The 26,838-nt window shown below is 42.5% G+C and overlaps 1 protein-coding gene across 4 annotated transcripts in view; it reads left to right on the top strand.

Annotated features, from left to right (window-relative positions):
- The window catches only part of ZDHHC8 (zinc finger DHHC-type palmitoyltransferase 8), a 110,140-nt gene that overhangs the window by 58,799 nt on the left and 24,503 nt on the right, over positions 1–26,838 (top strand). For all 4 annotated transcript variants that reach the window (XR_008508698.1, XR_008508697.1, XR_004981209.2 and 1 more), the window contains exon 2: positions 25,350–25,471. Coding sequence is in view for 1 of the 4 variants with exons in the window: in XM_036393364.2 (XP_036249257.1) it covers positions 25,350–25,471 (122 nt within the window). In the remaining 3 variants the exon portion in view is untranslated. The remainder of the gene's footprint in view (positions 1–25,349; positions 25,472–26,838) is intronic.

Genomic DNA, 26,838 nt, shown 5'->3' with positions numbered 1-26,838 from the left:
CCTGGAAGCCTCCCTTCAGGATTAGTGGTTCCTCAAATGCTTCAATGGCCAGGGCTGGCAGTGCTCTCACAGGCAGAGCACCTCTCAGGTGGCCTCCTTGGCTCTGGTTTTGCCTCAGGCTATTTTCACTTCTCTTTCCTCAGAGCTGTCTTTTCTCATCAGCTCCTCTTCTTCCTCTTTTACTCGTGGGTGTTGCTCTTCAAGAGCAAATTCTCATAAACTTAAATCATGGTTGCTTTGGCTTCACCTTCTGCTCTTTGTATTTCAGTATTACATTTCACTTGTTATGGTTTATTTTTAATCAAACCATATCACATTACTTTTGGGGGCCAGAGAAGTGTGTTTGACATGTTTAAGTTGCCACTGTGAGGTTCTTCTCCAAACAGAATTCAAACCATTATGTTGCAATCTGTACCAGAGCCTTTCTAGCAGCTGTGTTTATACAGTTTCTAGTAAAATGGGTCCCTGATTAGGATTTTTGAATAGCTCATTCACTGAAAAAATGGTGTTTTGAACCAGCTAAAGCTATTTTAAAAATTGGGATAATATATGATTAAAAGTTTTGGTTTGAAGGAATCAGTGGCAACACCCTGCCAAATTTTAGGCCCCAAACATCATCACCATTAGTATCGTAAAGATTAAGTTACTGGATTTTAACTGGGCAAGAAGTGGTTTTCTTTTGCTTGTTAAAAAAATTAACTGAAAAAGATATTTATCACAGATTGAAAATTTTATGTTCAGTCATCCCAAAATTGTTGAAGTTTGGTACATTAGATGAAACTGAAGGCAGGTTCTTTTTTTATGAATTGTCAAGCAGCAGTGATTTGAGGGCAACCTGATGTAGAATAGAAGCTGAACATGAGGCAGTTCTGGGGTTGCTCCACAGTTACCAAGACAAGCAGTTTGACAAACCAAACCCCATCCTCAGCTGAGTGGCACTGACACACAGCACAGACTCTGTGTGTTGGGCAGGTGGGTTTCCAGGAGCCTGTCTGCTCCTTCCATGCCAGGCAGCCTCCTCAGGAGGATGGAGAAGCAGTAGCTGCTGTGGCAGCAGCAGTGTTTTCTGCAGGGAACCCTGCAGGCTCTTCCTCCCACTGGTGAGGCTGGGGGGAAAAGGTTCCTCATCTTTGCTATTCCCCATGGTGGAGGTGGCAGCTGCATTGCCACAATTCTGCAGGTTTGGTTGCTTGTGTTCATGCTGCAGACACTGGCACTGTGCAAAACCAGCAAGAGCACATTAAGGCAGGGAAACACAAGTGCTGCTTCTGCTCCGTTAAACTGGAGCTCAGTATTAAAGGACCAAAAGCTACTTCGACTGACAAACTCCATATTTAAATGTTTTTTAAATCGTAAACTAAGAGCAGAGATTTATAAGTTTGTGTCATGATCCATAAATCTAAATCTTGTCCTTTGCCTCTAGACAAATGGCTTGTAGAGGAATTTGTAGTGGTTTGGATAAGTCTAGGTTTCAGCAGTCAGCCCTCTTAAGTCAGACATATATGAAACATCTGTGATTGTTTGAGGAATTTGGCAGACAATCGTGTACTTAAATCACATTTTCCCCTTTGAAAGTTGGAAATGTCCATGTATGAATTAGGCACACAAGCCACATAACTCTGCACTTGTGAATTAGACAAGGTATCAACCTGCTGTTACCTTGCAAATCCTACTGCAAGATAAGAGCAAGTTGATACCTTGCTATAGTGAAAGAGACCAGCTGAAAGTTCTTTAAACTGTGTACCTTTTTTGTGCCCCAGAATAAAATCTATGAGCTTTAAGGGAAGTTGCTGCTAAATGGCAGGCTACTTTAGTGTTCAGAATTTGCCAGTTAGCCAAAAGACTAAGACTGAAATCAAAAGGTTCTTTGAGTAAAATTATACAAACCCTCCTTTGCAGGCAGAGTTGCTGAGTTACGTGCATAGCTGTCACATGCTGGGCCCCTGAGTACATTCACCATGCAGTTGTGCAGAGTCTGTCTAGAATCATCTCATCTTGTAATGAGATCATGTGAATTCAAAGCATATTAAACTTAATCCTAGTTTTCAGGCTTATACCCTGTAAATTTAAAATTGCAGAGTATAAAAAATATGTAATGTTCTTGACTGCTTACTATAAAAAATGGGGCCCAGGTCATTGTGAACCAGCTTTGGTTCTGCCACTGAAAGCAGAATTTGGTGAAGGGACTTCAGTGGGAGATTCAAGCTGATGTCTGGTGACCTTTGTCAAGCAGAACAAATGATTGCTCTGTTTGCTAGAATTGTATTAGTGCTGGATGCTTCTGGTACAGCCTGAGCAAATGAAGTTTAAAAGTCTGGCTGTCTATCAGCAAACTTTGCCTTTTGATTGAGTCTATGCTGCAGCATGGACCCTCCAGGCAGGAATTGAGGCTCTGCTTTATTTGATGCCAGGTCCTTCAATAGTTCCAAAAAGTAATTTTGCTTGTAATAGAAACGCATGATGAAAACAGACATAATCTAAATAATGTGTTAAAATCGATTTCTGTGTGTCAGATTCCTGCATAGCAAATGTCCTTTAGTACAGACAGGAATTGCCTGAACAACCCGAGGAAGAGGCTGTCACACACATACAGGCTGCACCTCTGTGAACTCCAGCTCTGGAATGACAAAGCAGAGCTATCAACTATTTAAGCTTAACCTAACTCTGTGGACACAGAGCCAAAACTAGGCAAGAGAACACCTCCCAAAAAAGAGAAGCCAAAATTTGCAGCTAGTCATTGAATGACCTCTAAGAGCTAAAGGCTACATGATTCTGACTTGACCACTGAAATTCTGTACATTTACTGTGGAAGTGCCCTTGGTAGCTTTGAGCTTGAGGATGTGCAAGATTTCTTAGCAGCATTCAATGACCTGTCTTGTGTGATGCCAAGCCTTTCCATGTTCAGCTCCCTGCTTTATTCTAAGGACAAGCTTAGTTGGTTGCCAGTAGTCCTTCTGAGGCAGAGGTTTTTACTGTGCCTGATTGAGCAGCATCACACTGGAAGGAAAGAAGGTGGAAGGATTGTCTTCCCCAAAGCCATTGCTGGAACAGAAATGACCCACACTGGCTTCAGTATGTCACTGCTGTGGAAAACAGGCGTATTGTTTTCTTGCAGCTCTTTCTGCCACCTCCTTTACCCTTCTTTCCTTTCTGTCTTCTGTCTTTGGCCTCATTGTTCTCTCCTCTACATCTCTCCCTGTTTTCACCTACTGCTCCTTTACACAGTTAATCCAAGGCAGTCAGTTCTAACTGGGGTTTTGCTTTATTCCCTGGGAAACATCTATATCCTTTCTGTTCCCTTCCCAGGCACTTTTTTTAATGCTAGCACTGGTGCATCTCAGCCAGCTGCAAACTTCCCTCTCCTCCAGCTGAGCAAGAAGTTGACAGCAGCAGACTGGGTGCCTGACTGGACTCAGCTGAGCATCTCCCTTTGGATATTCTTGGTGGCTGCTGCCACGCTCCCCACACCATGGCCCAATTTCTCTCTCTGTGGTGAGGGTGGCAGGGACGGTTGGCGCAGAAAGTGCAAACCAACCTGGCATCTTCCACAACTGTATTTTTTTTTTCCCCTTGAAGAATATAGGTTTCCTTTTAACCTATAGGTTTCCTTTTAACCTGTTTGGAAGGTATTCTTGACATCTGTGGGGTAATGCAGTGTAGTATTTCTCTTGCCAGCCTATTTGCACCATTTCAGGAGGTTGTGGCTGATTGGCAGCTGTCAGTCACTGGCTGTGCATTGTCAGTGTTTTGCTTAGGCAGGCTGAATTGCCTGATACAGCTCTCTGGAATGTAGCAGGAGGCAGTGCAGCATTTTCATTTAATTGCTTGTGGAGATAGCTGCAGGATTGTGGTGTCAGAAAATATTGCTAAATCTCTGGGGATTTCTTGGCATTTTGTTGCCACAATAAAGTCATAACTGTCACAGTGGCTTAGTACAGCCACCAATATATGTACACTTATTTATGCAGCCTGAAAATTAGTGCAATAATAAAATACTCTATTTACATTTCTGCTCCTTGCATTCATTTGAGTCTTCTAATGCTACTTTTGTTATTCACTGTATTGTCTAAATGCATATTTCTTATATATGGAATTTATAAAGATGTTAAGAAGAGTTGTCAGTAAAGTCACATTTTGCAACCAGTCTTAAACATGATCCTACTTGTGGATTTGTGTCTCTGCTGTTTTTATTACCTAAGCATTTCAGTTTTGGAAATCCATATTTATAAGGAATTTGTTCCACAGTAGAATTGCCATGGCATTGTTAATACCAAGATGACAAGTGGCCTGAAAATGAAGTGTTGAGCAAACACAAGCAGTTTCCACTTGAGCTCTTTTTGACTGTCCTGAAGCCCAGCCAGTCCATGTTGTGGAGCATTTGCAAAGTAAGATTGATGCAGTGCAGAGCTGCTGCTGAGTTACAGGAAGGCAGTCAGTTGAGACCAAAAAATGAGGTTCCTGTGTCTCCAACTCTCCCCTAGCCAATCAAAAGTTTGCTTGCTTTGAGAATGTAAAGGTATCTGTATTTCTGTGTGTCATAGCTGAAACCTCCATGTTCAGGGTTATGTTCACTATATGCAAAATATTAGCCTGCAGGAGGGATGGATTTTTCCAGTAGAAATTACCTTAGTTGCACAAGTGTGAAAAACACTTGCCCTGTATAGTGTTTTTGAAGATCCTTTTCTCACACTATATTTGTGTCTGTTCCTCTTGTCTCCAGTGAGATGTTTCACTTAAAGCATTATGGATAAATCAGAAGAACATCCATCCTGTGAGCAACATGGAGAATACTTCAATTATCTTCTTACCCATGTCTGTGGGACTAAACCATGAACATCCCTGCCAGGTTGCTCAGTCATTCTGGCCCAAGCAGGACTGCTTACATGAGTAAAAAAATTCAATGTGATCTTGCAGTGCTGTTTAACAAAGTCATGGGCACACTGGTCATGGTAGGGTGTTATTGGAGGAGCTTTCCTCATGCCTATCTGTGCTTTTACTCCTTCCATTTGTCATTGCCTTGGTGCCTCTCACTTCTGGGTTTTTCTTTAGGAGGAGCTTTATGCCTCTGTTAGGATACATTTGTGAATTCACTGCTTTTTCTCACAGAACTTAAACTGGAGAGAGATTTTGAATATGTCTTACAGAACAGATGTGAAATCCAAGCTAATCAAACTAATCTGATAAAATAGGTTTTAGAATTAATCTAACATCAATCTGCTGCTCTGTAAAAAGCACACATCAGCAATGCTTATTGTCTATAGCCATAAGAGAGGGAGAAAAAACCTCCACATGCATTCAGCTACTGCAGCAGCAAAGACTTTCCTTAGAACAGTGAACATGATCATCAGAGTGCAGTGTGTTAGCCTAAACTTGCTAATAAAGGTTTGTGCTCAGACCCAGCCTCTCTGAGAAAGGAGAGACTGAGCTGAAAATCATCCCTGGAAACCTGGCAGATTTGTGAGTTGGGTGAAGAGGAGATAAAATATGATTTTCAGGCTGTAATGAAAGATGGCTTTGGAGGACATGTGCATGTGCAAGGAGCCTGAGGGAGGAAGTGGAAGATAGGAAATTCTGCGTCTTTGAACACTGACAAATCACCTGGCGGTGCTTAATGATCTGACAGCATCTTCTCACCAGCTGCATCAACATTTGGGCTATTCATCACCTTTATAGATTCACAGCATTAGGCAGCACAACTTTTCTATCAACACATGATTTTTCCTGCCTGGTGAGCTGCAGAAAAGCTTCTTACAGTTCCTTTGGTAGGGGAGGCACACAAACAGGCAGGTAGTACTCCATGTCAGATTATGGGATTTATGTCTCTGAACCATTTCTGTCTGCCGCAACCATTTCAAGTTTGAGACATTGATTCCAGAAACTGGTATTTTGCTATTCAACATCAAAGATATGGTCAAAGTTTTCTTCTGATCGAATTATTTATGTCTTCATAAACTTGCCTCTCAGTAAGACTTCCCAGTGTCCCCTGTGATGAGTTTAGGAATGACTGAAGATCATAAAAAAAACAAATGGAGAGGTTTTCCTAGAGATAGCATTCTTTTGGGGAAGCAGTGGTATCTTTATCATTTGTTACTGGGAAGCAACTTTGTCATCACATTTGGGAGACAGCTGTGTACAGCTGCTGGATGGAACTGGTTTTTGGAAAGCTGGTTTATGAGAAGTGACATTCATCACTGATCCACTGAAGGGCCTTGGTGCTGCCAAGACTAATGGGTACACTGTAACATCAGCAACCCCACTGAAATAAAAAATGAGAGGTCTTACAGTGTTTGGGGGTTGGATTTAATAACATTTTAAATGTTTTTGTGTGAAGGTGGTGTTGATGGTTCTGGTGGTGATGTTATACTGGTCACTCACGTGATTTGCCCTAGATTGAATTTGGGAGAGATCTTCCAGCTCAAACCACAGACCCAGCCCCTGCTGTTTATAGTATGGAGTTTTTGTCCCCTTTTTCTAGCGCAGCAATGGTGAGAAGCCAGTCAGGAGCATGTTCTGATTTGACTGTGCTTATTAGCTCTTTTGTTTTCATTAATTTTATTTGCATATCTGAATTTGCCTAAGAGAGACCTACTAAGCAGTGTTCAAATTAAACTCCAGCATTTGCCAGAATAAAAAGGAACATTGTACAACTGATAACAAAAACTACAGTTTATGCAAGTATCAAAGAGGACTTTGGCATAACTAACACAGTACCCTATGCAAATATTCTTAGTTGAAAAGGAATTAATCCCTTTCCAAAGGGCCAGCACAAATCTTTCAATGGCACATAAGCCTGCCTTTGAAAGAGCAGGTGCTTAGCAAGCCCTGAGGATTCTGATTTCCAAACTGTACACTGCATTGACACATGCAAATACCTTAAAAACAAATTTCCAAACTTTTTTTCTCTTACAAATTTGCTATAAATTCTGTGTTTTGTGAATTTAGATGTAACCGATGTAGCATGTAGAAATTCTGCAAGAGCAGGATCATGTCATTCTGGAACTGAGCAAAATCATCTTTAAGCTGGGGTCAAACCAAGCTGTAATTAAGGATTGGCCAGGTCCATTTGCCAAGCTGCTCATTTTGATCATTCATAACAAGACACCCTTATTTTGTAAAAATCCTTTTGTTGGTGAAGACAGCAGGCAGGTTCTGTTCTGTCCTCGAAGAAGGTGGCTTGGTGCCAGTGTCAGCAGCCAGCAATCCAAAGTGTTTTGTTTAATCACAAGATTAATTTTTCCTTTTATTGGCTTTTCCTTTCAATATCACCAAGCATGACATGTTGTAAAACAGAAACAGTGGTTGAACAAGGGTTGGCGAGCATCTCTAAGCCCCCTGGCTATGTTGATAGCAAAGAGAACATTTGGCTTGGTGTGCAGCCATTAGAGACTCCCAGGAAACCAAACTGGGAGAACTCTGCTGTCAAGGCATGGGCTGTGTGCCTGCTGAGGAAGGAGGGAAGGGGAAGCACGAGCTGTGCTGGGGCTCATGTGCTTTTCCTCCTTTCACACTTCAAGCATCTGCAGTTTCAGTAGCACATCAGACACCTGAGTTTTTGTGCTGTAGATCCAGTCCAGGGATGGTCTGTAGTTCCATTAAAACACATTTATTTTAGCCTTAGTGTGGCCATATGCAAGTTAACTTCTAAATGGAAACGATAGAGGATCCAGATCAAATTAAAGATTGGTACTTATCCCACTGAAGACAAGGACTTGTGCCTTGCATTGAATCATATAGGAAAAAAAGGACTTTTTATTTTTTTCAGAAGGATGATGTTAGATTCAAAACTTCTTTATCCTCAGAGTTTTCAGCAGTGACTGGATTAGCATCTCTGGTGTTCTGAGCCATCATGAAGAAATCTGGTCATGGGTGAGAATGCTCATGGTGGAGAGGCTCTGTCTGTCTGCTCCTGTATCTGCAAACAACCATGTGTCCTTTCATCTTTATTCAGGGGACTCTGGTGGTCTTGGAACGGAAAATTTATCAGAGTTTGGTGTGAGTGGAAGAATGGATAACTGCTTGGCAAAGAGCTGTGAGCTTCCAGGACCCTGTATTTTGAGGGTTATTACATATTTTAAAACTTACATGCTTCTGTCTTTCTACAGTCTATATTATAACCTGTGAATGAATATTGTGTTCTCAGTGGTCAAAGACAGATGATAGAACTTTACTGAGTTTAGAGGAAGGTAAGTGTACCTTCAGGGTAGTGTCTCTTTTAATTAAGATTTCTTGTTTTGGATTTGACTTGTGTTACTGACATCTTCAGTATGATAGCATGGATTTGCATGTACCTTTTCCAGCCAAATTTGATTTATTAGCTTTTCACAATCAAACAATAATGTTAATCTCCTGTATGAATAATACAGCTGCTAAAAGATCAGGGATCACTTCATGGTACAGTCAGATGCTGCTGGTAATTTGTCAAGGTCAGGCTCCCCTGAAAACAAAGGTTAAAAATTGCTGCCCTGACCTATGGTTGTTCCAAGTTCCCATGCCACAAGAGCTGCTCCTGTCAATTTTTTCTTCTGCTAGAGATCCTTCTGTACTGAAACTGTTCTGTGATTGATAATCTTGTGAAAAGATTTCAATAACTCTAAAGTAAAAATTTACAAATGTCCTTTTTTTGAACAGACACCATGTGGCAGCTTTCAAGGAAGAGACACAATTTTTTGTTTGGAGGATTAAACTTCCAAGCCCCAGTTTCCACTCTTTTGCCTGCTCTCTCAAGGAGCTGAGACTTGAGGATGGGGGGATTATGTACTGTTATGCATTTGTGTAAATATGAAACATTGACTGGAAATTGCAGGAGGAGACTGCAACCAAACAGCTGTCTTTGCAAATTTAATATTTATTGCAGAGTTAAACAAAATGCCTTATTGTTTAGAGCATTATTTGCCTTGGGCATTGGCTTAGACAGACGCGTTGGCTGAAAAGAATTTCCTAACTCCCTTTTCCACACAACAGAAGATTAAGTAGATAATAGCAACAATTGGCTGTTTTGATCTGGCCTTGACATATGCTCCAGGCATCTACTTCATGATTCAACTACATTATTTTTCTCTTTCATGGCTGCAGCATTTTACTCCTACTTTACCATTGCTGCCACTTATGAGCCATCAGGGGCTTCTTTCTGAGCCTTCTTTCTGGTCAGAAGTAAACAATTATAAAAGATTCTTACTGCATAGGATGTAAATTCTTTATGCACAGGGAGTATTCCTGACACATTATTAGTATGCAAAGTTTTTCAGAGTTAAGAAAAAGCTCAATTGAATGAAACAAGTTCAAATCAAAAGTTAGAGGAATTAGATGAGGAAAAAGGCCCAGAAGAGTTGTGATGCTCCATGATGGTGGTAATGAAAGTGGGAGACAATGAATGGCAGAATATTTCTGTACAGAGCTTTCCCCTGAAGTTTCTCTGGCTGTCCTCATGCACCATCTCACCGTGTGCTAGGAAGAGGCTTCTGATCAGCAATATAAGTGGGTCACATAAGTTTCCTGCATCTTGCCAGGCCCCCAGGCAGCTGTATTCAAACCTTTTTCAAAATGCTTACTTGGTTTCTGAACAGAATGTATCAGCTGGCATGGAGCAGTGGTTTAACTAGTTCACTCCTTGATGCAAATGGAAGCTGTAGGAAAAGCTGTAAAGTGCTGCTTTCCTTTCTGTGTGCTGCTCTGCAGACAGGGCCAGCTGGTACAGCAGCGTGTTGGTGACAGTGTTGGTGCCCATCTTCTCTAGAAGGCAAAGGTTTGAGGCTTCTGTCTGTCCTTTTGGCCAGGCTCAAGGCTGGCTCCAGCTAGTGCTCAGCTCCAGCTGTGCTGGAAGACAGTTTTTTGATTCCTGTGCTTGTACTTCAGTCCTGTTCCTGTCAGATCTTGGATCAGAAGGCAGGGATGCACTTATACCCAGGGAAAATTGTCTTCCTGTGTGCTAAGGCACTGTGTTAGTCTCTTAGTCTGTTTTGTGTTATCAATGAATTGCAAAGTCCACGTTGTAATTGTTTTAAATGAGAATATGGAGTAGAGTCTGACACAGTGGAGTTGCAGTGAGTGGTTGCCAAAGCTTTGAGGGGCCAGAGTTTGCAGCCACATGAAGACAGGACATAACTGGAAGTATCTGAAAGTTGAGGGTGTATCTTTCCTTGACCCATTTTCCTCTCACACAGCTGTAGTGGCAGGAGGTGAGGGAGCACTAAATGATGATAATACCCACAGCACTGTGTTTCTTTATGCTTATTTAGTTGCTGTGTCTGAGTCTCTGAGCAGTCTGCACACACTGCAGGCACTGCCCCTGTTTCAAACATGGGTGTTTCAACACAGAGCACTCTGTGACCAAGAGTTAAGGTCAGTTTTGCAGAATCTGCCACAGTGTGGAAGATGCTGAGCAGCAAACTAGTAGAGTTGTTTCAGTTACTGAAATTAAAATACCTAAGCAAACTGACTAAATAGGCTTCTGCATCTGCATTGCAGAATTGCACTGACCTGGTAGGTCGATGTTAGGCTTGGCTGTGCTAATACAATTTTTCTACCAGACTGCAGTTAATTACCCAATACTGGCTGGCAGCATCCACTTGTGAGGGTGTATCCACTCTGCAGAGTTGGGATGCTTAAGGAGCAAAACATTTCAAGGTGACTCTCCCAGCCTGGCCTCCACTTGTGAGTGTTACAGTACAGGAAAGTCCATATAGCACTGGAGACAGCAACATTGCTTGGCTAAAATTTATGGAAACTGAAAATTGAGGGGAAGGGACAGTAACACAGTATTATAGTGTTGGCTTTCATGAGTATATAGAAAATGCCATCATAAAAGACAAAGGTAAAACACATTTTTCCTATTCACTAGAAAAAGGACTTTGTGCCTACTGGAAAATCCAGAAATTTCCAAAACCCAGAAGTTTCCAGAGAAATAATGAGCAAATTTATGTGTCCTTTGTGAAAACAGTTTTTGATCCAGGAGATGCTGTTCTTATTATGCCTGTTAGTCTTTGTGAACTTCTGTGAAGTCACACTGCAGTTAGACTAGGTGTCAAGCCAAACACAACTGTTTGTAATATTGTTTGCACACAAAGCAAGGTGTGGTGTTAGAAGTAGTTTTCAGCACAAAAGCAAATGACAAACAATAGATTTCACTAGTAGAAAAAAAAGAATTGGATTGGTTCAGCCAACAACTTTGCTAATTATTAAAAAAATAGCCTGAACAAACCCTGTCCTTTCTGATGGAGGTTATCCAACAAATCTTTCACATTGTTATCAGTCTGCAAATCAACTTGACACAGTCATTGGTTCCTATAATTTGAGATCAGGTGGTAACTGCTGGATTTTAACTGGCTTAGGACCCGCTAGCAGGACCCCTTGGGACTGGCACTTTCACCATTTGCCATGGCTGTGTGAGGCAGCTGCAGGTCATTTACTCTGCCTCCTGAGTCACAGTCAGGGAACCCTTAATCCAAAACGAATGCTGGAAATCGTCCCCTGTGGACCTGGCAAAGTCATCCAAGCTGAAGACAGATGGGAAATTACAACAATTTGCAAGAGAGATGTTCCAGAGAGGTTCTGCTTTTCGTGCTTTGTGCTCCTAGCTCGGGGAGGGGGAGCTGGAGGTTTAACTCTCTTGCAGACACAGTGAGCCTATGTGCAGACTTTTCTGGAGCGTCCCGAGCTCCATGTGGTATGTGTGTGCATCGTGGGGTGGTGGAAAAACAAGCCATGCATTCTCTAGCCTGTCACCATGGGCTTTCTTCCTGTTTGGAGGGCGCTGAGCACTTCAAGTTCTTTTCTTTGTCACTGGCTGTGCTGTTGTAAATGAGCAACACAAGGCTGTGTAATTTGAACAATTCAACGCCCGCGTGTTTGTGCAGGCGAGGGCTCGCAGTCGAACCAAACACGTAGGAAACAAAATCCTGGTAGAAAGGGAATCTGTTCTCCTTGGCTGCTCCTCCCCTCTGCCCAGGCAGCCCTTCTGCCAGAAGTGCACACCCAGGTTGGCTTTTCTGAAGGGGGCAGCTTTGCTGGGATGGTTTAAGTGCATGTACACAGTTAAACCATCAGTTAAACCATCACTGAGAGGCCCCTCAGTGTCTGGAGCACTGGCACAGGGGCTCCAGTGGGAGCACACCCTCTGCACAGGCTCTGCTTTTTCTACATCTGTCAGGATGTTCTGAATTCACTTTAACCCCTGTTTTGTTTTGCTGGCACAAATTGTGAATAACTGAAAACATTTCCAGTTCAAGGCAGGGTTCTGCTGTCTTGGCATCTGTTCCTATTCAGAATGAGGATACTTGCATTTTCTTGCTGGCTGTGTTTACTGTATCTTTAGCATAACCATATCATTCTCTCTAGCTGTTATTTTTTTCCAACATCCACAAAAAGTCCCTGGTTAAACTAAGCCATGGTTATGTGAATTTGAGAGAAGCAGGGAATACCAAAGGAGCTGCTGCGTAGCAGTTACTAAAGAAACAAGGCAGATGCATTTTCTCATCTTGCACAGTTAAGACAACTAACATGGAGCTTTTATTTTCTTTCTAATAACCCTCTGAAGGAGGACTGTGTTCTCTACAGCCTTTGCAAGCATGGAGTTTTGCAATACAGAAATACTAACAATTCCTAAATAATTATTAATTCAGCAAAGCTGATTGCTTTTGTTCATGGCAGGAAGGGATGCAGTCAAACCCTAACCTCCAGATGTCCCAGGGACTGTGGTTTGCTTGAGCTGTCATGGGGAGGGAGAAGAGAAAATATGATGCTTTAGAAGTTAAATACAGAGTTAAACTGCTATATGGCAGTGCTCCATTTTGAGGGAAAAGACAAGATCCAAACAATCTTATGTTTAATTACAAAAAATCAAAGCAAAACACCATGAAAAGCAAGCACATTTGTTAACTTGTCAATGACTTGATAGATCTGGTATTGTAAAAAAAAATAAAACCTGCTGATATCTCTGTTTATTGTTGAACAGCAGATGTTGAAGAGCTGATAAAATGAGTGTGTCACTCATGTCCAAGGAATAAACAATGTTAAAGGCTCTTTTCCTCTCTGTAGAGTGTGGAAGCAGGCCTGTAAGCATGGCAGAATTAATATCACAAGCAAGAAGGTTTGGGAGGGCTGTTGTGACAGAAGATGAGGAAGAGGATGGGCCCCAGTCCTCATCTACATCTCCAAACCTGCAGCAGTGTAAATCTCTTGTTTAAGGATGTACCAGTCTCTTGCTGAGAGTCATTCACTTCAGCCATTCTTTTAGTAAATCTCTGTCCCTAGTTGGTGAACTTCTCTTGGGACAGGCTATAATACCTTAATACCTTCCAGTTAATTTTTATTGACATATCTTTGTATTGTTTTAAATGGAAAACTTCCCAAAATTGCTGAAGTTAATGTTAAAAGTGAGGTGTTTACGGGGGGGGGGGGGGAAAGTGCTGAAAAAAATATCCCCCCCCAACCAGGTCACTCAAAATACCTGATTGCTTCTTCGGGTAAATAAGCAAGAGCCTGTTTTTAGTCCATTGGATGGGTGAGAAAAATATTATCTGGATGACTCAAATGTGCATCCTGGAACTAAAACATAAAAAAGCCACTTTCCTGGCTCTGAAAAAGAAATTGCTTTTCATATTCACCAGAGGGTACTTCAGGGATTTAACTCCCCAGAACATGGTTCATTTCTACCTTGTACTTGACCTGTGGAACCAGGTGCACTGTACTACTATTTCAGAAATTACAACTTTTCTTCAAAGTTTTCCTCAGAGTATGAATTGCAGCTCCGTGCTTGGATTTTCTGATTACTCTGATTTTCTTCTTTTTTTTTTTATTTTGTCCCCACAGTCAAAGGAGATGATGGGGAAGTTTCATCTTAGCAAGCTTTGCTTGTGTCTCTGTGGCTGTTCTCCTGTGATGTGCAGCTCCACACTTCCCCTACCCACTGTGGCAAACTCATCTGCTTTTAAAGAGGAGTGTAAAGGGCAGTGAGGTATCCCAGAGTTAAAGAAGTTTTCTAGTATAAGCCAAAATTAGTTTGCTGGTGCTTTATGACTTTCAGGAAATATTCAAGGAAGAAAGGACAAGAGGGATAAGGGATTCATTCAGAAAAACTGAATAGTAAATTATTTTCATTGCACTGTGACAGCTGTTCAGCAAGAAGTAAATGTTCATTTTTTTTCTGAAAAGCAGAATGATGGTCCCTATCTTTTAAATTAAATCAAGGCAAAAAAACATTAATTAAGAATTCAACAAAGTTCAGAAGCAGCTGGTTATTTAAAAAGTACACATATTAGTGCAAGCTATTGCCACTGGAAGCAAGGACAGAACTCCACAGTCAAAGCACCCCACAGTTCAGATCTGTAGCCAGACATCTTGCTTGAAAATTTGGCCTGGAAATTTCTCAACAGTTAAATCATAAGATGCTGGACACTCCTCATTCTGGTCCCAGCTGGGAATCTGGAAAGTTTAATGTTTAAGCTGAATATTCACTTTGATTCTTGGAAATGGGAATGAGTTTCATCAAGAAACTGTTTATTTTTTTTATTTTGCTTTTCTTTTCCATCCCTGAATTGGTTTGTCTATTGCATATCATTAGCAGATGGTGGCACAAATGTCATTTCCATAATCTTCTATTTTGGTACTGGAGCTGCTAATTGTCCCATTTTGACTTAGGAGTATTAAGTTTTGTTAATGTATCTCAGGTAATTGTAATTAGCTTATGTTCCTGAATTATGGCCACAGAGTTGGAAGGGTTTTCATTCATCACATCCAGTGCATAATTTTACCTTTTCTGGTTACTCTGTGATTCTGCCAAAGAAATGCACCTCAAAACCCATGGGCTTTTAGTGATCAGTGAGGGATTAATAGGAAAACAGCTACCCTGTGTCCACTGCACTGTGTGAGCAAGCTGTTCTTCTGCCTTTAAAAGTTCTGAGTTTGGGGATATAGTCAATAATGCAAAAGTAAAGCAGTGACACTTCCCCACCTTTGTGGCTGCTGGGGGGGATCCTCGCCTTGTGCACTTTGGAGTGGCATTGACAAGAAACAAATCTATATACCAGCCTGAATCCCATTTCCCTGTCTCTATACCAGCCTGAATCCCATTTCCCTGTCTCTGTAATTAAGATGCTATCCCCTCATAGGATGTTTTCTAAGAAAGTAATTTTGTTTTCTGTCAACCTGAATTGAATACCTGTGCTCCAGCACAAATATTGGAAGACTGGCTTTATATTTTGTCTAAGCTGACAGAGATACTTAGACCTAAGGTGGTGATGCTGCTAGGTTTCATCATTTAAATAAAAAAAAATTACTGTTAATGTGACAGTCACTGTGGTCTGTTTTAGGTTTTTATTGCTCCCCAAAAGCATTTTGGTTTTTGATGGGTTCTGTAATAAGATTTTCCTTGCAGGAGAAGCTGCCTGCAGAAGCCTGCCCTAATCCTGTTAGATGGTAAGCAGAGATGTTTCAGTCATTGATGTGCAGGCAGGGGAGTCTTGGGACAGTGATTTAATAGTTTGAGAAGGCTGTGACTGTTCTCCCTTAGTTGTTCTTCTTGGTGTCTGTTGAGAGAATGCTTGGGAAGAGCCACTGCATGAGTCCTCTGCATGTGTCATCTTTGCCCTGAGCCTGGGACATCTGTGTGCAGCTCTGCCCATGGGCTTCCAGACCCGTGGAGGCACCTGGGAATGCCTTTGAGTGGCCACACACCCAGATTAAAGCAGCACCTGCATCGTGCTGCTCTGCTGCAGGAGGACGTGTGGGACTGCTCAGTCATTTGATTTAGAACAGGACAAACGGAGGGAGAGAAGATGAAACAGTGTCTGAAAGTCAAGGAGATCCAAGGAAAGGAGAATAGTTCCACAGAGGGAAGGAAAAGGCAGATTTCTAGTAGAGATGTTTAGAAAAAGGCTCTTTTGACTCTGCTGCTGCCTGGGGGTGTCCTTCCCAAAATTAGAAAGGGGAATGAAGATGATGTTGTTACTGGGGGAGGGTGGAGATAGAACAAGCTGAGTTTGATGTGTTTCTTCATTTGATGAAAACAAATGAAGAAATGTGTTTAGTTTTGTAACGTTTCCACCAGTTAGGCAGTGGAGTTGTGTTTTTGCACCCTTGGTTTGGTTTGAACTGTGTGTTTCCCTCACTTGCATTATAATCTTACACATTTGCTTGCAGGCTTGTGTGTCCCACTACCCTCTGCTGGAAGAAATGAGGATTTTTCAGCTCTGTCCTTGAGCCCCAAAACAGTCCCAGACCTCCAGCAGAAATGGGCTGGGAAGCAGTTTAGGAGGATCCCAGTTCTGCCCTGCTGTTGCTGGCATGCACCCTGCAGGGAAGAGGTGTGGGGTATAAAATCAAAATGTGTTGCTGGGTTTCAGAGCAGTGCATGGCCAGGAGAGGTGTGCACGTGGTGTTTGTGTAGCAGGGGGCTGAATGGATGGTGTGTCCTGGTCAGTTTTGTTACCTTGGCCATAAATATTAGGTCTGTTCCAGTTTATGATTAAAGGTGTTGCCAAAATAGGCTGAATCACTGATGTTTCTCCTCTGATGTCCAGTTTCAAAAGGTGACTGGTACCTTCAAGCTGGTGGCTTGAAGAATGGGTGAAACATCCCAAAGCAGGTGGCCACAGGAGAATGTTCTTCCCAAATGCAAACTTTTATATCCTGAAACATGATGGTCTCTTATATTTTTCTTTTCTTAAATCAGCTAAAATAATTTTGATTTTCATTCGCTGCTTAAAATCTTAATATAGTAAGGCTTTATACCTGCTGTGCAAATGTTCTTTTTCAGTGTAGTGAGAATGAGGTATAAAAATGTCATGCTCCTAGTTCAGGTTTCCATAAAACCCCTTCAAGAGGATATTCCAGAGGGAAATTAAAGATGGGATTCTAAGAGAGACTTCTGTTTTATTATTATATATTTGCTCCAGTACTTGATATATGAGAATGTTTACGCTTTCTACCCTATCTTCTGTATCTATTTGCAATAGAGGTGCCTTTATCTCTTTGTTTTGTTCATCTCTTCTGTAAAATATGAAGTCCCCAATCATTTTGGTTCACACAGGGGAAGCCTGCAATAACTGCAGTAATTTTGCTGCTCCATGTGTCTAGAAATCTTGAAACAAGAGAGTTCAGATTGGAACTGGTTTCCTTTCCCCACATGGGCAAGCGACTGCATAGATGAATGCCCTTGTGTAGCAGCTCTGAAGCATGTTATTCAGGCCATGGACAGGTATTGTTTCCAGATTTCAAAGGCAATACAAGATCCAGACAGGTCTGCAAGAACCTCTGGTCTCAATTAGTTGTAAATTTCCTGAACAGGATTTTCCAGTCATGGAAGAAATTGAACTGTTATCACCCACCTTAAAGGATTTTGCTGCCCCTCCTTTGTCCAAGTCTCTGTAGTGCCCCAGCCCTGCACAGAGCAGTTGGCAGATCTGTCAGAGCCCGCTGGGTTTTGGGTACATTGAGTTGGTACATTGGTACATTTGGTACATTGGTACCATTGGTACATTTGGTACATTGGTACCTTTGTTACATTGGTACATTTGGTACATTGGTACCATTGGTACATTTGGTACATTGGTACATTTGGTACATTGGTACCATTGGTACATTTGGTACATTGGTACATTTGGTACATTGGTACCATTGGTACATTTGGTACCTTTGGTACATTGGTACCATTGGTACATTTGGTACATTGGTACATTGGTACCATTGGTACATTTGGTACATTGGTACCATTGGTACATTTGGTACATTGGTACCTTTGTTACATTGGTACATTTGGTACCTTTGGTACATTTGTTACATTGGTACATTTGGTACCTTTGGTACATTTGGTACATTGGTACCATTGGTACCATTTATTTATATGTACATTTATTTGGTATGTTGGTACATTTGGTACATTGGTACCATTGGTACATTTGGTACATTGGTACCATTTATTTATATGTACATTTATTTGGTACATTGGTACATTTGCCCTGCCAGACTCCTGGGTGGTGAGGGCAGTGTCAGAGCTCACCTGCAGTGGATGGTCCATCCTGTCCTTCAGGGCTGGTCATGCAACATCCCTGGCAGTGCCAGCTGGGCTCTCATTGCTGCTTCTGGGAGGGGTGGCACATGTGGTGGAGGGATGAGATCCTCCAGGGAGATATTCCCTGCAGTGCCACTCCCCAGGCAGCCCTGTGACTGCACTGGACACCAGGACACCCAGCCTGCCCAGGATCAGCCTCAGACACCTGGGCTGGCTCTGCTGGTGTTCCTGCTTTTCTTCTTTTGCCCTGCATCTTTGAAAGCACATCCTGTTACCCAGTTCTCTGCTAATCCACCAAGGACATGATCACAGAGTTCAGAGCTCACACTCAATGCTTCATATGCATATTGGCTCATTGTTAATTTAAGTGGCACATACTTTAATCTAATAGATGCTGTCTTTTAGTTAGGTAATTGCTCCAGTAGCTGTAAAGGGATGGTATCTTGTGAAGTTTAATTTCTTTCTACTGAGCTCATGTGGAAAAGGAATATCTAAAAAATCAAATTAACTTTTCAACAAGGGTAATATAGACTGCCTTTTCACTGAAGTCACCACCTCCCTCCTTATATCATAATATTTCTTGTTTCTCTCTCTCTCTCATCACCACATACTTAAAATAAGCTGCCTTGTTTCCACTACCCCACTGTCTCAGGAATTCAAACACTGAATGTGTACTAGAAGTTCTGTGGTTGGGGAATACAGTGAGCAAGTGTACAAATCCTTGAGTGCCAGTAGCTGGGGTCACCTCAAGTGTGTCTGAATTAGGCTGCTGATAATTTAAACTTGTTTTAAAAAGCAACTCTTTTTAGAGTAGCAGCAGCCCACCTTAGCTTTCCACATTGCTGGATTCATGTGTGTATTGACAAGGATGATAACAATAGAGAAACAGGAGAACATCCTTCAGCCAGGGAGGAGCTATCCTGTGCCTTTTTTTCCAGCTTGGGATCTGGCAAATGCAATTCCATCTATCCAACAAAAACCTGTGTTACTGATTGCTGGAGGTCTGGAAGGTCCTGAGAGTCACTGGTGGTGACCAAATAAACCATGTTCTTCATTACTCAGGGAAATGAGATCTGGAGGACTCAGGATGAGGGGCTGTCCTTTTTAGCACTGCTGCAGTCAGTGTGACATTCATTTCATAGTTCTGATGTTTACAAATTGGAAGCACAGGTTTGCATTCCACATGGTGTTTTCAAAAATGCTCAGAAAAGCTCAGCTTGTGTAGAGCTGTGTGTCCCTTTCAGACACTGTGAGGTGTCTTCTGCCCTCCCTGGACACTGGCCTGGGCAGCTGGACTGTCATTACTGCTGAAGTGGTGACAGGGGAGCACACACAGGGCAGTGCAGCCTCATGCACTGAGAACTCTGCTGTGTTATGAACTGTTGGTTCATACAGCATCTTTTTGAAGATAATTCTCAGATTTCCCATTTAGCAAGGTTTCCATGGCTTGATGACTTGCTTGTGTGACCTTTGGAATGGGCTGGAAGTCACTCAGCTGTTGCACTGCAGGGATGCCTGTGGCCAGCCCTATGCAGACAGGACTGCACAGGAATGTTACTGAGTTCCTTCTTTTGCTAACCAAGTCTGTTTAAAATTTCAGTGTGACAGGGATAACAGAGCTAGTGTCTCTCCTGCTGTGGTTGTTTTGCAGTTACTCCTTATTGCCTTCTCTTCTGTCATGACCCAAACACCACCCATACACTCAGCTCTCTTACTGGCTGCTGGAAAAAGCAGAGTTCATTTCCAGCTGCCCAGCATGGGATTAATAAAAGGTTAATGCACATCTGAGAAGCCCTGGATTACACATGTCCTTGCCTCTTCCAGCTTGTGTGGCATTTTAGGCTTTGCAAAGTCCAAGATTGAAAAAGCAAACGAAAGGTGTTAGACTCTGGATTTGTGTGCTCACCCCCTGTGCCTGCACCCAGAATCTGCTCTGATTTGCCCAAGCACTGGCAACTGGCTCTTTTCCTGAGGTACCAGAGCATTCTCTGCTGCTTGGAGTGATGTTGCTCACAGCCCATTAGACACTTGAAGTGCCATGAAGACCTCCTGCCTCACTTTGCTGTGAGCATCATCCTTCTCTTCATACAAAAACGCTCCTGTGTGCTCTGAAATGCAGCCTGGCTGTACCCAGATGAGTGTGCAGAGGATGCCTTCCATTTGAGGTGCAAACCAAGAGCTGGGCATTTCAAGGGCTGCTGCACTATTACAGCATATTCCTTTACAAGTACATCAAAACCTCTGTCCTGGGCCTTCCTGTATGTCAGTAAGTGCAAAGTGACTCTGAGTAGGGCCTGAACTCCCTGCAGGACAGTGCACATTTCGAAGCAGGATTTTGCTGTGTTGCTGTGTATTTGCAGGTGAGCCCAGCCTCTGGCTGCCCAAGCCCTGCTCTGAGCAGTGTGAGAGCAGCTCCTGGCAGTAGCCAATGGCTTGGCTACAACTGGGGTGGCTCTTTCAGCTTCCTGGGCTCACTGAGTGTGCAGAGAGCATCTCTGCAAGGCCTGAGCACTGAGCCCAGCCCAGCCCAGGCCTATCTGCTGGCCATGCACACCATGTGAAGTCACACAGTGTCACACAGCCCACAGGCTGCAGGGTCAGCCTGTGACTGGACAATAGTTCTGGGGTGGCTGGACAGCTTCTGAGCGTGAGGGTGATGGGTGGGTTTGCACCTGTGGTGGTCTCACTCAGATTGGGTTATTGGTATTCTTGTTCCTTCTCTGTGTTTCTCCCACATTAGTTCACATGACAATACTGGCTTTTCTCAGATATTTGGAGACTGTTGAAAAAGGGAGGAAGGAACATGATCCAGAGCTTTCAGGCAGCTTTGTGAAAAGGGTAGATTGTGTTTTACTTTGGGGGTGATGTATAGCCCGGGTAAGATTTTTCACCAAGGACCATTACATCTCAAGTTGACTTTTTAATTGATTTAGCTCCTCTGATCTGTAAGTTGCCAGACATGAACCACTAGCCTTTGGATGGAGTCCAGAGTGTAATGGAAAGTTCACTGAAACCCCATCAGCTCTTGTTAAACCTGAGTGAATTCCAGCCCAGCACATTTCTTGTGAATAATTAAACACAGTTAAGCAGGTGATGGATTTGAACCTCTGTCTCTAGTGTTCATTTGTATTTCAGTGAGCAAGGGACTCATGAAATCAATGAGGTTTTTGGTGGTGGGATTTGGGGTGATTTTTTGCCTCTTCTGCTGGATAATTTCATCTGAAGAATCAGGGTAGATGCTTTGGTAGGTCCTATTTATCACCAGCATGACCTGTTCTATGTAGCAGTCAGCTCTCATAATTTACTGCTTTTCAGTAATAAATTTTCCAGTATTTACTTGTCCTTTTCCCATTTTTTTGGTAACATTTGGATTTGTTATCCTTTACTTTGATATCACTTTCTGTCAGTACAACTGCCATACTCACAGAGTGTAGTGCTATGGCAACGATGTATTATCTGCAGTCTTGCCAATGAGTAAGATATGGTGCAGAAATTAGTTCACTTATCAAAATCTGATGTGTAGAGCTGAGCAAAGAACCTGACAGTCCAGAACCTCCTGCTATTTTCACAGGACCTGCTGTTCTGTTTCACATTGGTTATGACACTCACATAAATTCTCTTCAGACTGTTTCCAGTGATGCCTTGTTAAACCTACAGATGTCTCAGCACCTTGGAAAATTTTTAGATGTACAATAATCTTCATTTAGAGCAGGATTCAAGAGAAATGTCCTATTCAATTACTTAATCATAGGTGAACTATAATTGTAAGACACAAACATGTCTTGCTACAAAGTGCCAGGCAAAAAAGCAGAAAGGATTATTTGTTGTTTAATTTAGCAGAGGAAGGCAGCTGATCATGCTAAGTCTATCTGACACTTAGCAAGTTCTGTGATCCTATTTGTTAATCTTTTTAACTTTCCGTTTTATTAGGATAGGGTTTCAAGAGCAAATAGGATAAATGAGATTAAATCTGTCACCCTGAATTATTCTCCACTGAGTTATGAACAGAATCACTCTGTGTCAGAGAAGTATAATTATGAGGGAAATGCTGCCTGTGTAATTGTGTGCTTTGTTTGGGAAAATTTGAGATCTGTAATTATCCCCAGCGTGCCATGGTGGTGTGTGCTGGCTCTGAACCTCTGCAGTAAACAAAGAAAGGGAAGTTTCTCTTTGGAGCAGTCCTTGATGCAGTATGGCTGGTACCTGCAACATTACCCTGGAGGTTATCTGGTTCAAGGGAAGGATCCAAATGAACTTGGAATAGGACACACATTGTACAATTACCTTCTCTCAGAGAAAAATCTGGTGGTGCTCCATTAGGGGATTATACACTGGTCCTGGCTCTATGAAATTCATGTAGCCCTATAAAAGTTGTGGTACCTTTCCTGATATATAATTCCACTGTGAGATAAGGACACAAAACTGTAGCCTCTTGAAATTTTGGTTTCACCAGCCAAAGAAAGCTTTAAATCCTGTGTGCTGGTTGTCTGGATTCAGAACAACTTCTGTTAGGAAAAAGGAAAGGAAAAGTTCAGCTATAATTATTCCTATATAATAGGCACAATTGCTGCTGGAAGTAGATCTCCTGGAGAGAGGATATGCACAAACTGAAAAGAAACTTGCTACAGGTCCTGCTTCAACACTTCTGCAGCTTTCTTCTTGAGGCAGAGGGGCAGAAGCCAGGCTTTCACATGATGGATTAGTGATAAAACAACCTGCTAGGCTCAGATTAGAATTTCTGTTATTTTGCCAAAAATCATATGTGCATTAGTGAGGGGCAGGGAGGCTGCATAATTTTGGTGAATCCTATTGGAATTTTTTTTTTTCAGACCTCTTTACAGTTATGAGCCAGGACTTGATCTCCACATCTGTTTTTATTGGCCAGTTAAGTTTACAAATGAGGCCCCTTTTGTCCCATCTAATTTTATGTAATCTGTGATGCTGCATAACAATTCTGGGAAGAAGAAATGGAAGGATTGTGAACTGACCTTGTGGCTAGTATGTACAGTGACTCACTCTATTCTTTATTTCAACTTCCGTGAGGTCTTTTCAGATACACTGTTTACCCATTAAATGTGCTGTCCAGTTTATCTTATGGCTAAAATGCTTCCTAATATTTTGATATATTTGTTGGGAACATGACAAAATAAATCACAAATGAGAATGTCAAAAAATGCTTACATGATAATCTGAGACAGTTTCTCTCATTACAGTCTCATTCAGAGTAACTAGTTATCTGTAAGAAAGGGTTTCCTGTCCCTTGATTTGCCAGCCTACGTGACTTTACTGCCAAGGACATCTCTCCTCCATGCTTGACAAGCAATGGGTAACTTCATAATCTTTCTCTGTGTAGGCAATTTCTTCATGGGAAGAAATTAAGTCAGTCATGCCCATTACTGAATCTAATTTTACTATAATTTAGAGGGAAGAACTCTTCCCTGAGTAGAATTGATTTTATAACCGCTTACTTCAGGATTTATTTTGCTTTCCTCCAGAGGATGTGGCAGAAACTGTTGTTAGTGGCAGGCCTGCAGTTTGCTTGGCAAGGTCACTGCAGCAGCACCTTTCCTGGCAAGTGAGAAACTTGTGCCTTGCTTTGGTTTGCAGTCATCAGCAGCTGCTCTGAGGCAAACTGAGCAAGGCAGCAAGTCAGAGTGAGCTCACTACTTGTGGAAATTCCACCTTTTGGGAAATAGAAGGTTCCCAGGGTAGGTACCTCCTGGAGTCAAGCTGTCTTTGGCTGGTTTTTTTTCCTTCTCCCTTAGTCAGCCTGGAGGTTTGGCCATGGCCACAGATGTGTCTTGCTCATGGCTTTACAGTTCATTCACCCTGGGTAGGACTTGTGCATCTTTTCCTCACTCCAGGCTAGGCTGAGTGAAGCACACACAAGGAAAGTCCTTTTAAAAGCAGTTTGCAGCAGTGCAGTGGTAAAAGCCCAGCTGTGAAGAGGTGGAGAGTGCAAAACAATCTCTTTTTGCCTGCCCACAAAGAAACAGGAGGAGAAGACGTGGTGGCTTCCTCACACTGATCACAAGAGCACGTTTGACAGTGTCCCTTCAAGGTCAGTAACACCATTCTCAGCTGTTCAAAACAGCCTCTTGGTAGCAAACCCAGTGCAAATTCATGGAAGAGGGCTGCTGGCTTGTTGTTTTCTCCTTGTTTGCTCAGGCTTCAGCCTGGCAGACAATCAGACCCAACTGTAGATGTAATGCAGGCAAAATACCAGAATACATGGGCCAGAGTGTGCTTTGTGCTAATGGCAGCAGGCATTGCTGAGTGTCTGCCTGCTCAGCAGCCTTGGAAGGGTCCTTGGCTGTCAAGACAAGTGGAAATCTAAGTAGCAACTCAGTGAGGGGTCTTTTTTTCAATACATACTTTGACCCACATTCTTCCTTACTTATATTTGCAAGTATCATGAGATTGATCAGATTTTTCTCCTCAGTGGTCCTGTAACACCAAACCTCCTCCTGCAGACAGGAGAAATGCATTTGGTGGGGTGTTCAGAGGTTGTGAATGGCTGAGTGAATGCACACTGCTTTTTAGTTGGTGAAGCTGCCTGTAAGGCAGCCTATTTTCTGCCTCATCATGCCCTTCTCTAATGGTGGGAACTGTTCTTTGCAGTTTGAACAATTTTTTTCTAATTAACAAGCATTTTCCCATCCTCTTTCCAAAGCGTCTTACTTGTTCTCCTTTACCCTTTATCTTCAGTTCCTCTCAGTTACACTCACTGGGTAAGCAACAAATCTTTCTGGTGCTTCTGAACATTGTTCACATGGCATATGCCATCTACTTTCTTTTTGATATTGCATTTTCTGCTGACACCTGCAAAGCCTGGTCTGACAAAACTTTCCCCCAAGGAGAGGTTTTGTAGTGTTGGTTCTGAGTGTTAAAAACCATGGAAGCTTAGTGAAAAGCAAATGTGATTCTCTTTGCCCCTGCTTTGGGGATCAGTGGTTTGAATCCTATTGTGCTTTACACCAGGGAAAATTGAAAGTAACCCCAGCTGCAACAAGGCAGTAGAGAAGGTAAAAGAATTGCAACAATGGGCTGAAGCTGCTACACAGTGCAGTAAAACGCCAGGTTGCAGATAAGGCAATAGGGTGGCAAAGCCCTGTGAGCCCTGGGAACAATCAGGGCTTTCTGTGCTCTGGAACAAAGCAGCTTTACAGAGGGTGTTGCAGTGATCACTGAAACTGGCTCCCTGGAAATTTCTGTTACACTGCACATTCAGCCTTGCTGCATGGCTGGGGTGGCCCAGAGTACTTCTCTGTGTGATGGTAGTGAGTGGGAAGGAACCATGTGTTACAGCTGAAAGAGCCTTACCCATAACTCTTCTTCTCCACAGGTGCCCCTGGTTGACAAAAGCCATCTCCCCAGCCATCCCAGTGTACAATGGACTCGTTTTCTTGTTTGTGCTGGCAAACTTCAGCATGGCAACTTTCATGGACCCTGGAGTTTTCCCACGAGGTAACAGAAATGGGACTGCTGCAGGGCTGGGGGGAGAGGGGAGATGGAAAATCCAAGCCAGAGGAGGTGCCAAGTATCCAAACACACAAGTTGCTGAATAATCTTGTAGACGTTATTTGTTTATTTATTTATTTACTGTACTTGACTGCCAGTAGGGGTGGGATGGCAGTGAAATGCTGGGCACCCTCCAGCTCCCTTCTGAGCTCCTGGGTGTCCTCACACTTGCTCAGACTGGCACTCGAGGGCACAGGGTTGTGTAGAATGGTTCTCCTTGGACAGCTCTCCTGAGTGATGTGATTTTGATTGCTATCCCCTGTGTCATGCTGGCACACTGGATTTAAGTCACTGTCTTCACAAGAGGTAGCAGAGCATGGCAGAGGGGAGAGGCTAAACTTCCTGCAAGTTTCATCAAAGCAGTTCCTTCCAGAATACCTTAAAAGAAATTCAGAAGCATTGAACGCTGGAACAGATAATGATTAAGGCTTGCCTTAGAGTGTCTAAAAATGTATACATTTAGAAAGATATTCCTGCTTAAATTAGTACTGATTCACAGCTGATTAAATAGGATAGAGATCACTCAGCTTTTGTAATGGGAACCACAGTGCAGCTATCTCTTTTAACACATCCTAATGAGAGAATTATCACCTCATTTTATCTGTCTTCCAATAATTATTCACATGCAGTTTGCAGCAGAGACTGCTCTAGGCAGTCTGTCTAAACCAATGGATCTGTGCTGTCTGCAAGCTGTGCTTCTTCACCTCTGTTCACCAAGTTCAGTGTCTGTTTTGAATTGCTACCTGACAAGAGCAAGGCACCAGTCCTGCTGGTTGCCCTGAATAGCAAGGCCAGGTTTCTCCAGGTAGCATGGTCTAATAATGAGCATCTCTCATCTGAAGCTTCTGAACTCCTGATTAAGTATTGCAGCACTCCAGTTAAGGAAATTATTGTGTGTAAAGGCAATCTAAGGCAGAGGCAAGATTCAGTCACTTGTGTAAGATCAACTGATACACTCTATAGGTACTTAATAGGTACTTAAAGCTACAAATGCTAGTGACTTTCAAAAGAGCTTATGCAGGTAGAGTTTTGAGGAGTTTCCTGGACTTGTTAGTTTCTTTATCACAGCAGAGATAGCAGTGGTTAATTAAACATTAAACATTATCAGTCTGAGAATCCAGTATGTTTGTGCAGGGCAGTTCCCTCAGAGCAGAGCTGGACATCACCAGGCCCTGGGAGTGATCAGTGCTGAGTGTATTGTCCAGTTCATACCTTCCTCTGGGCTCCTCTAAATTCCTTTTGCAAACAAGTTCTTCATTTTGGACTTTGCATTTAAGGAAGAAACACACGGGGAGATCAAACAGGAACTTTCT

The sequence above is a fragment of the Molothrus ater genome, chromosome 18 (genome assembly GCF_012460135.2).
Source record: "Molothrus ater isolate BHLD 08-10-18 breed brown headed cowbird chromosome 18, BPBGC_Mater_1.1, whole genome shotgun sequence".
NCBI lineage: Eukaryota > Metazoa > Chordata > Aves > Passeriformes > Icteridae > Molothrus > Molothrus ater.
This window is presented reverse-complemented; position numbering and strand designations above follow the sequence as displayed.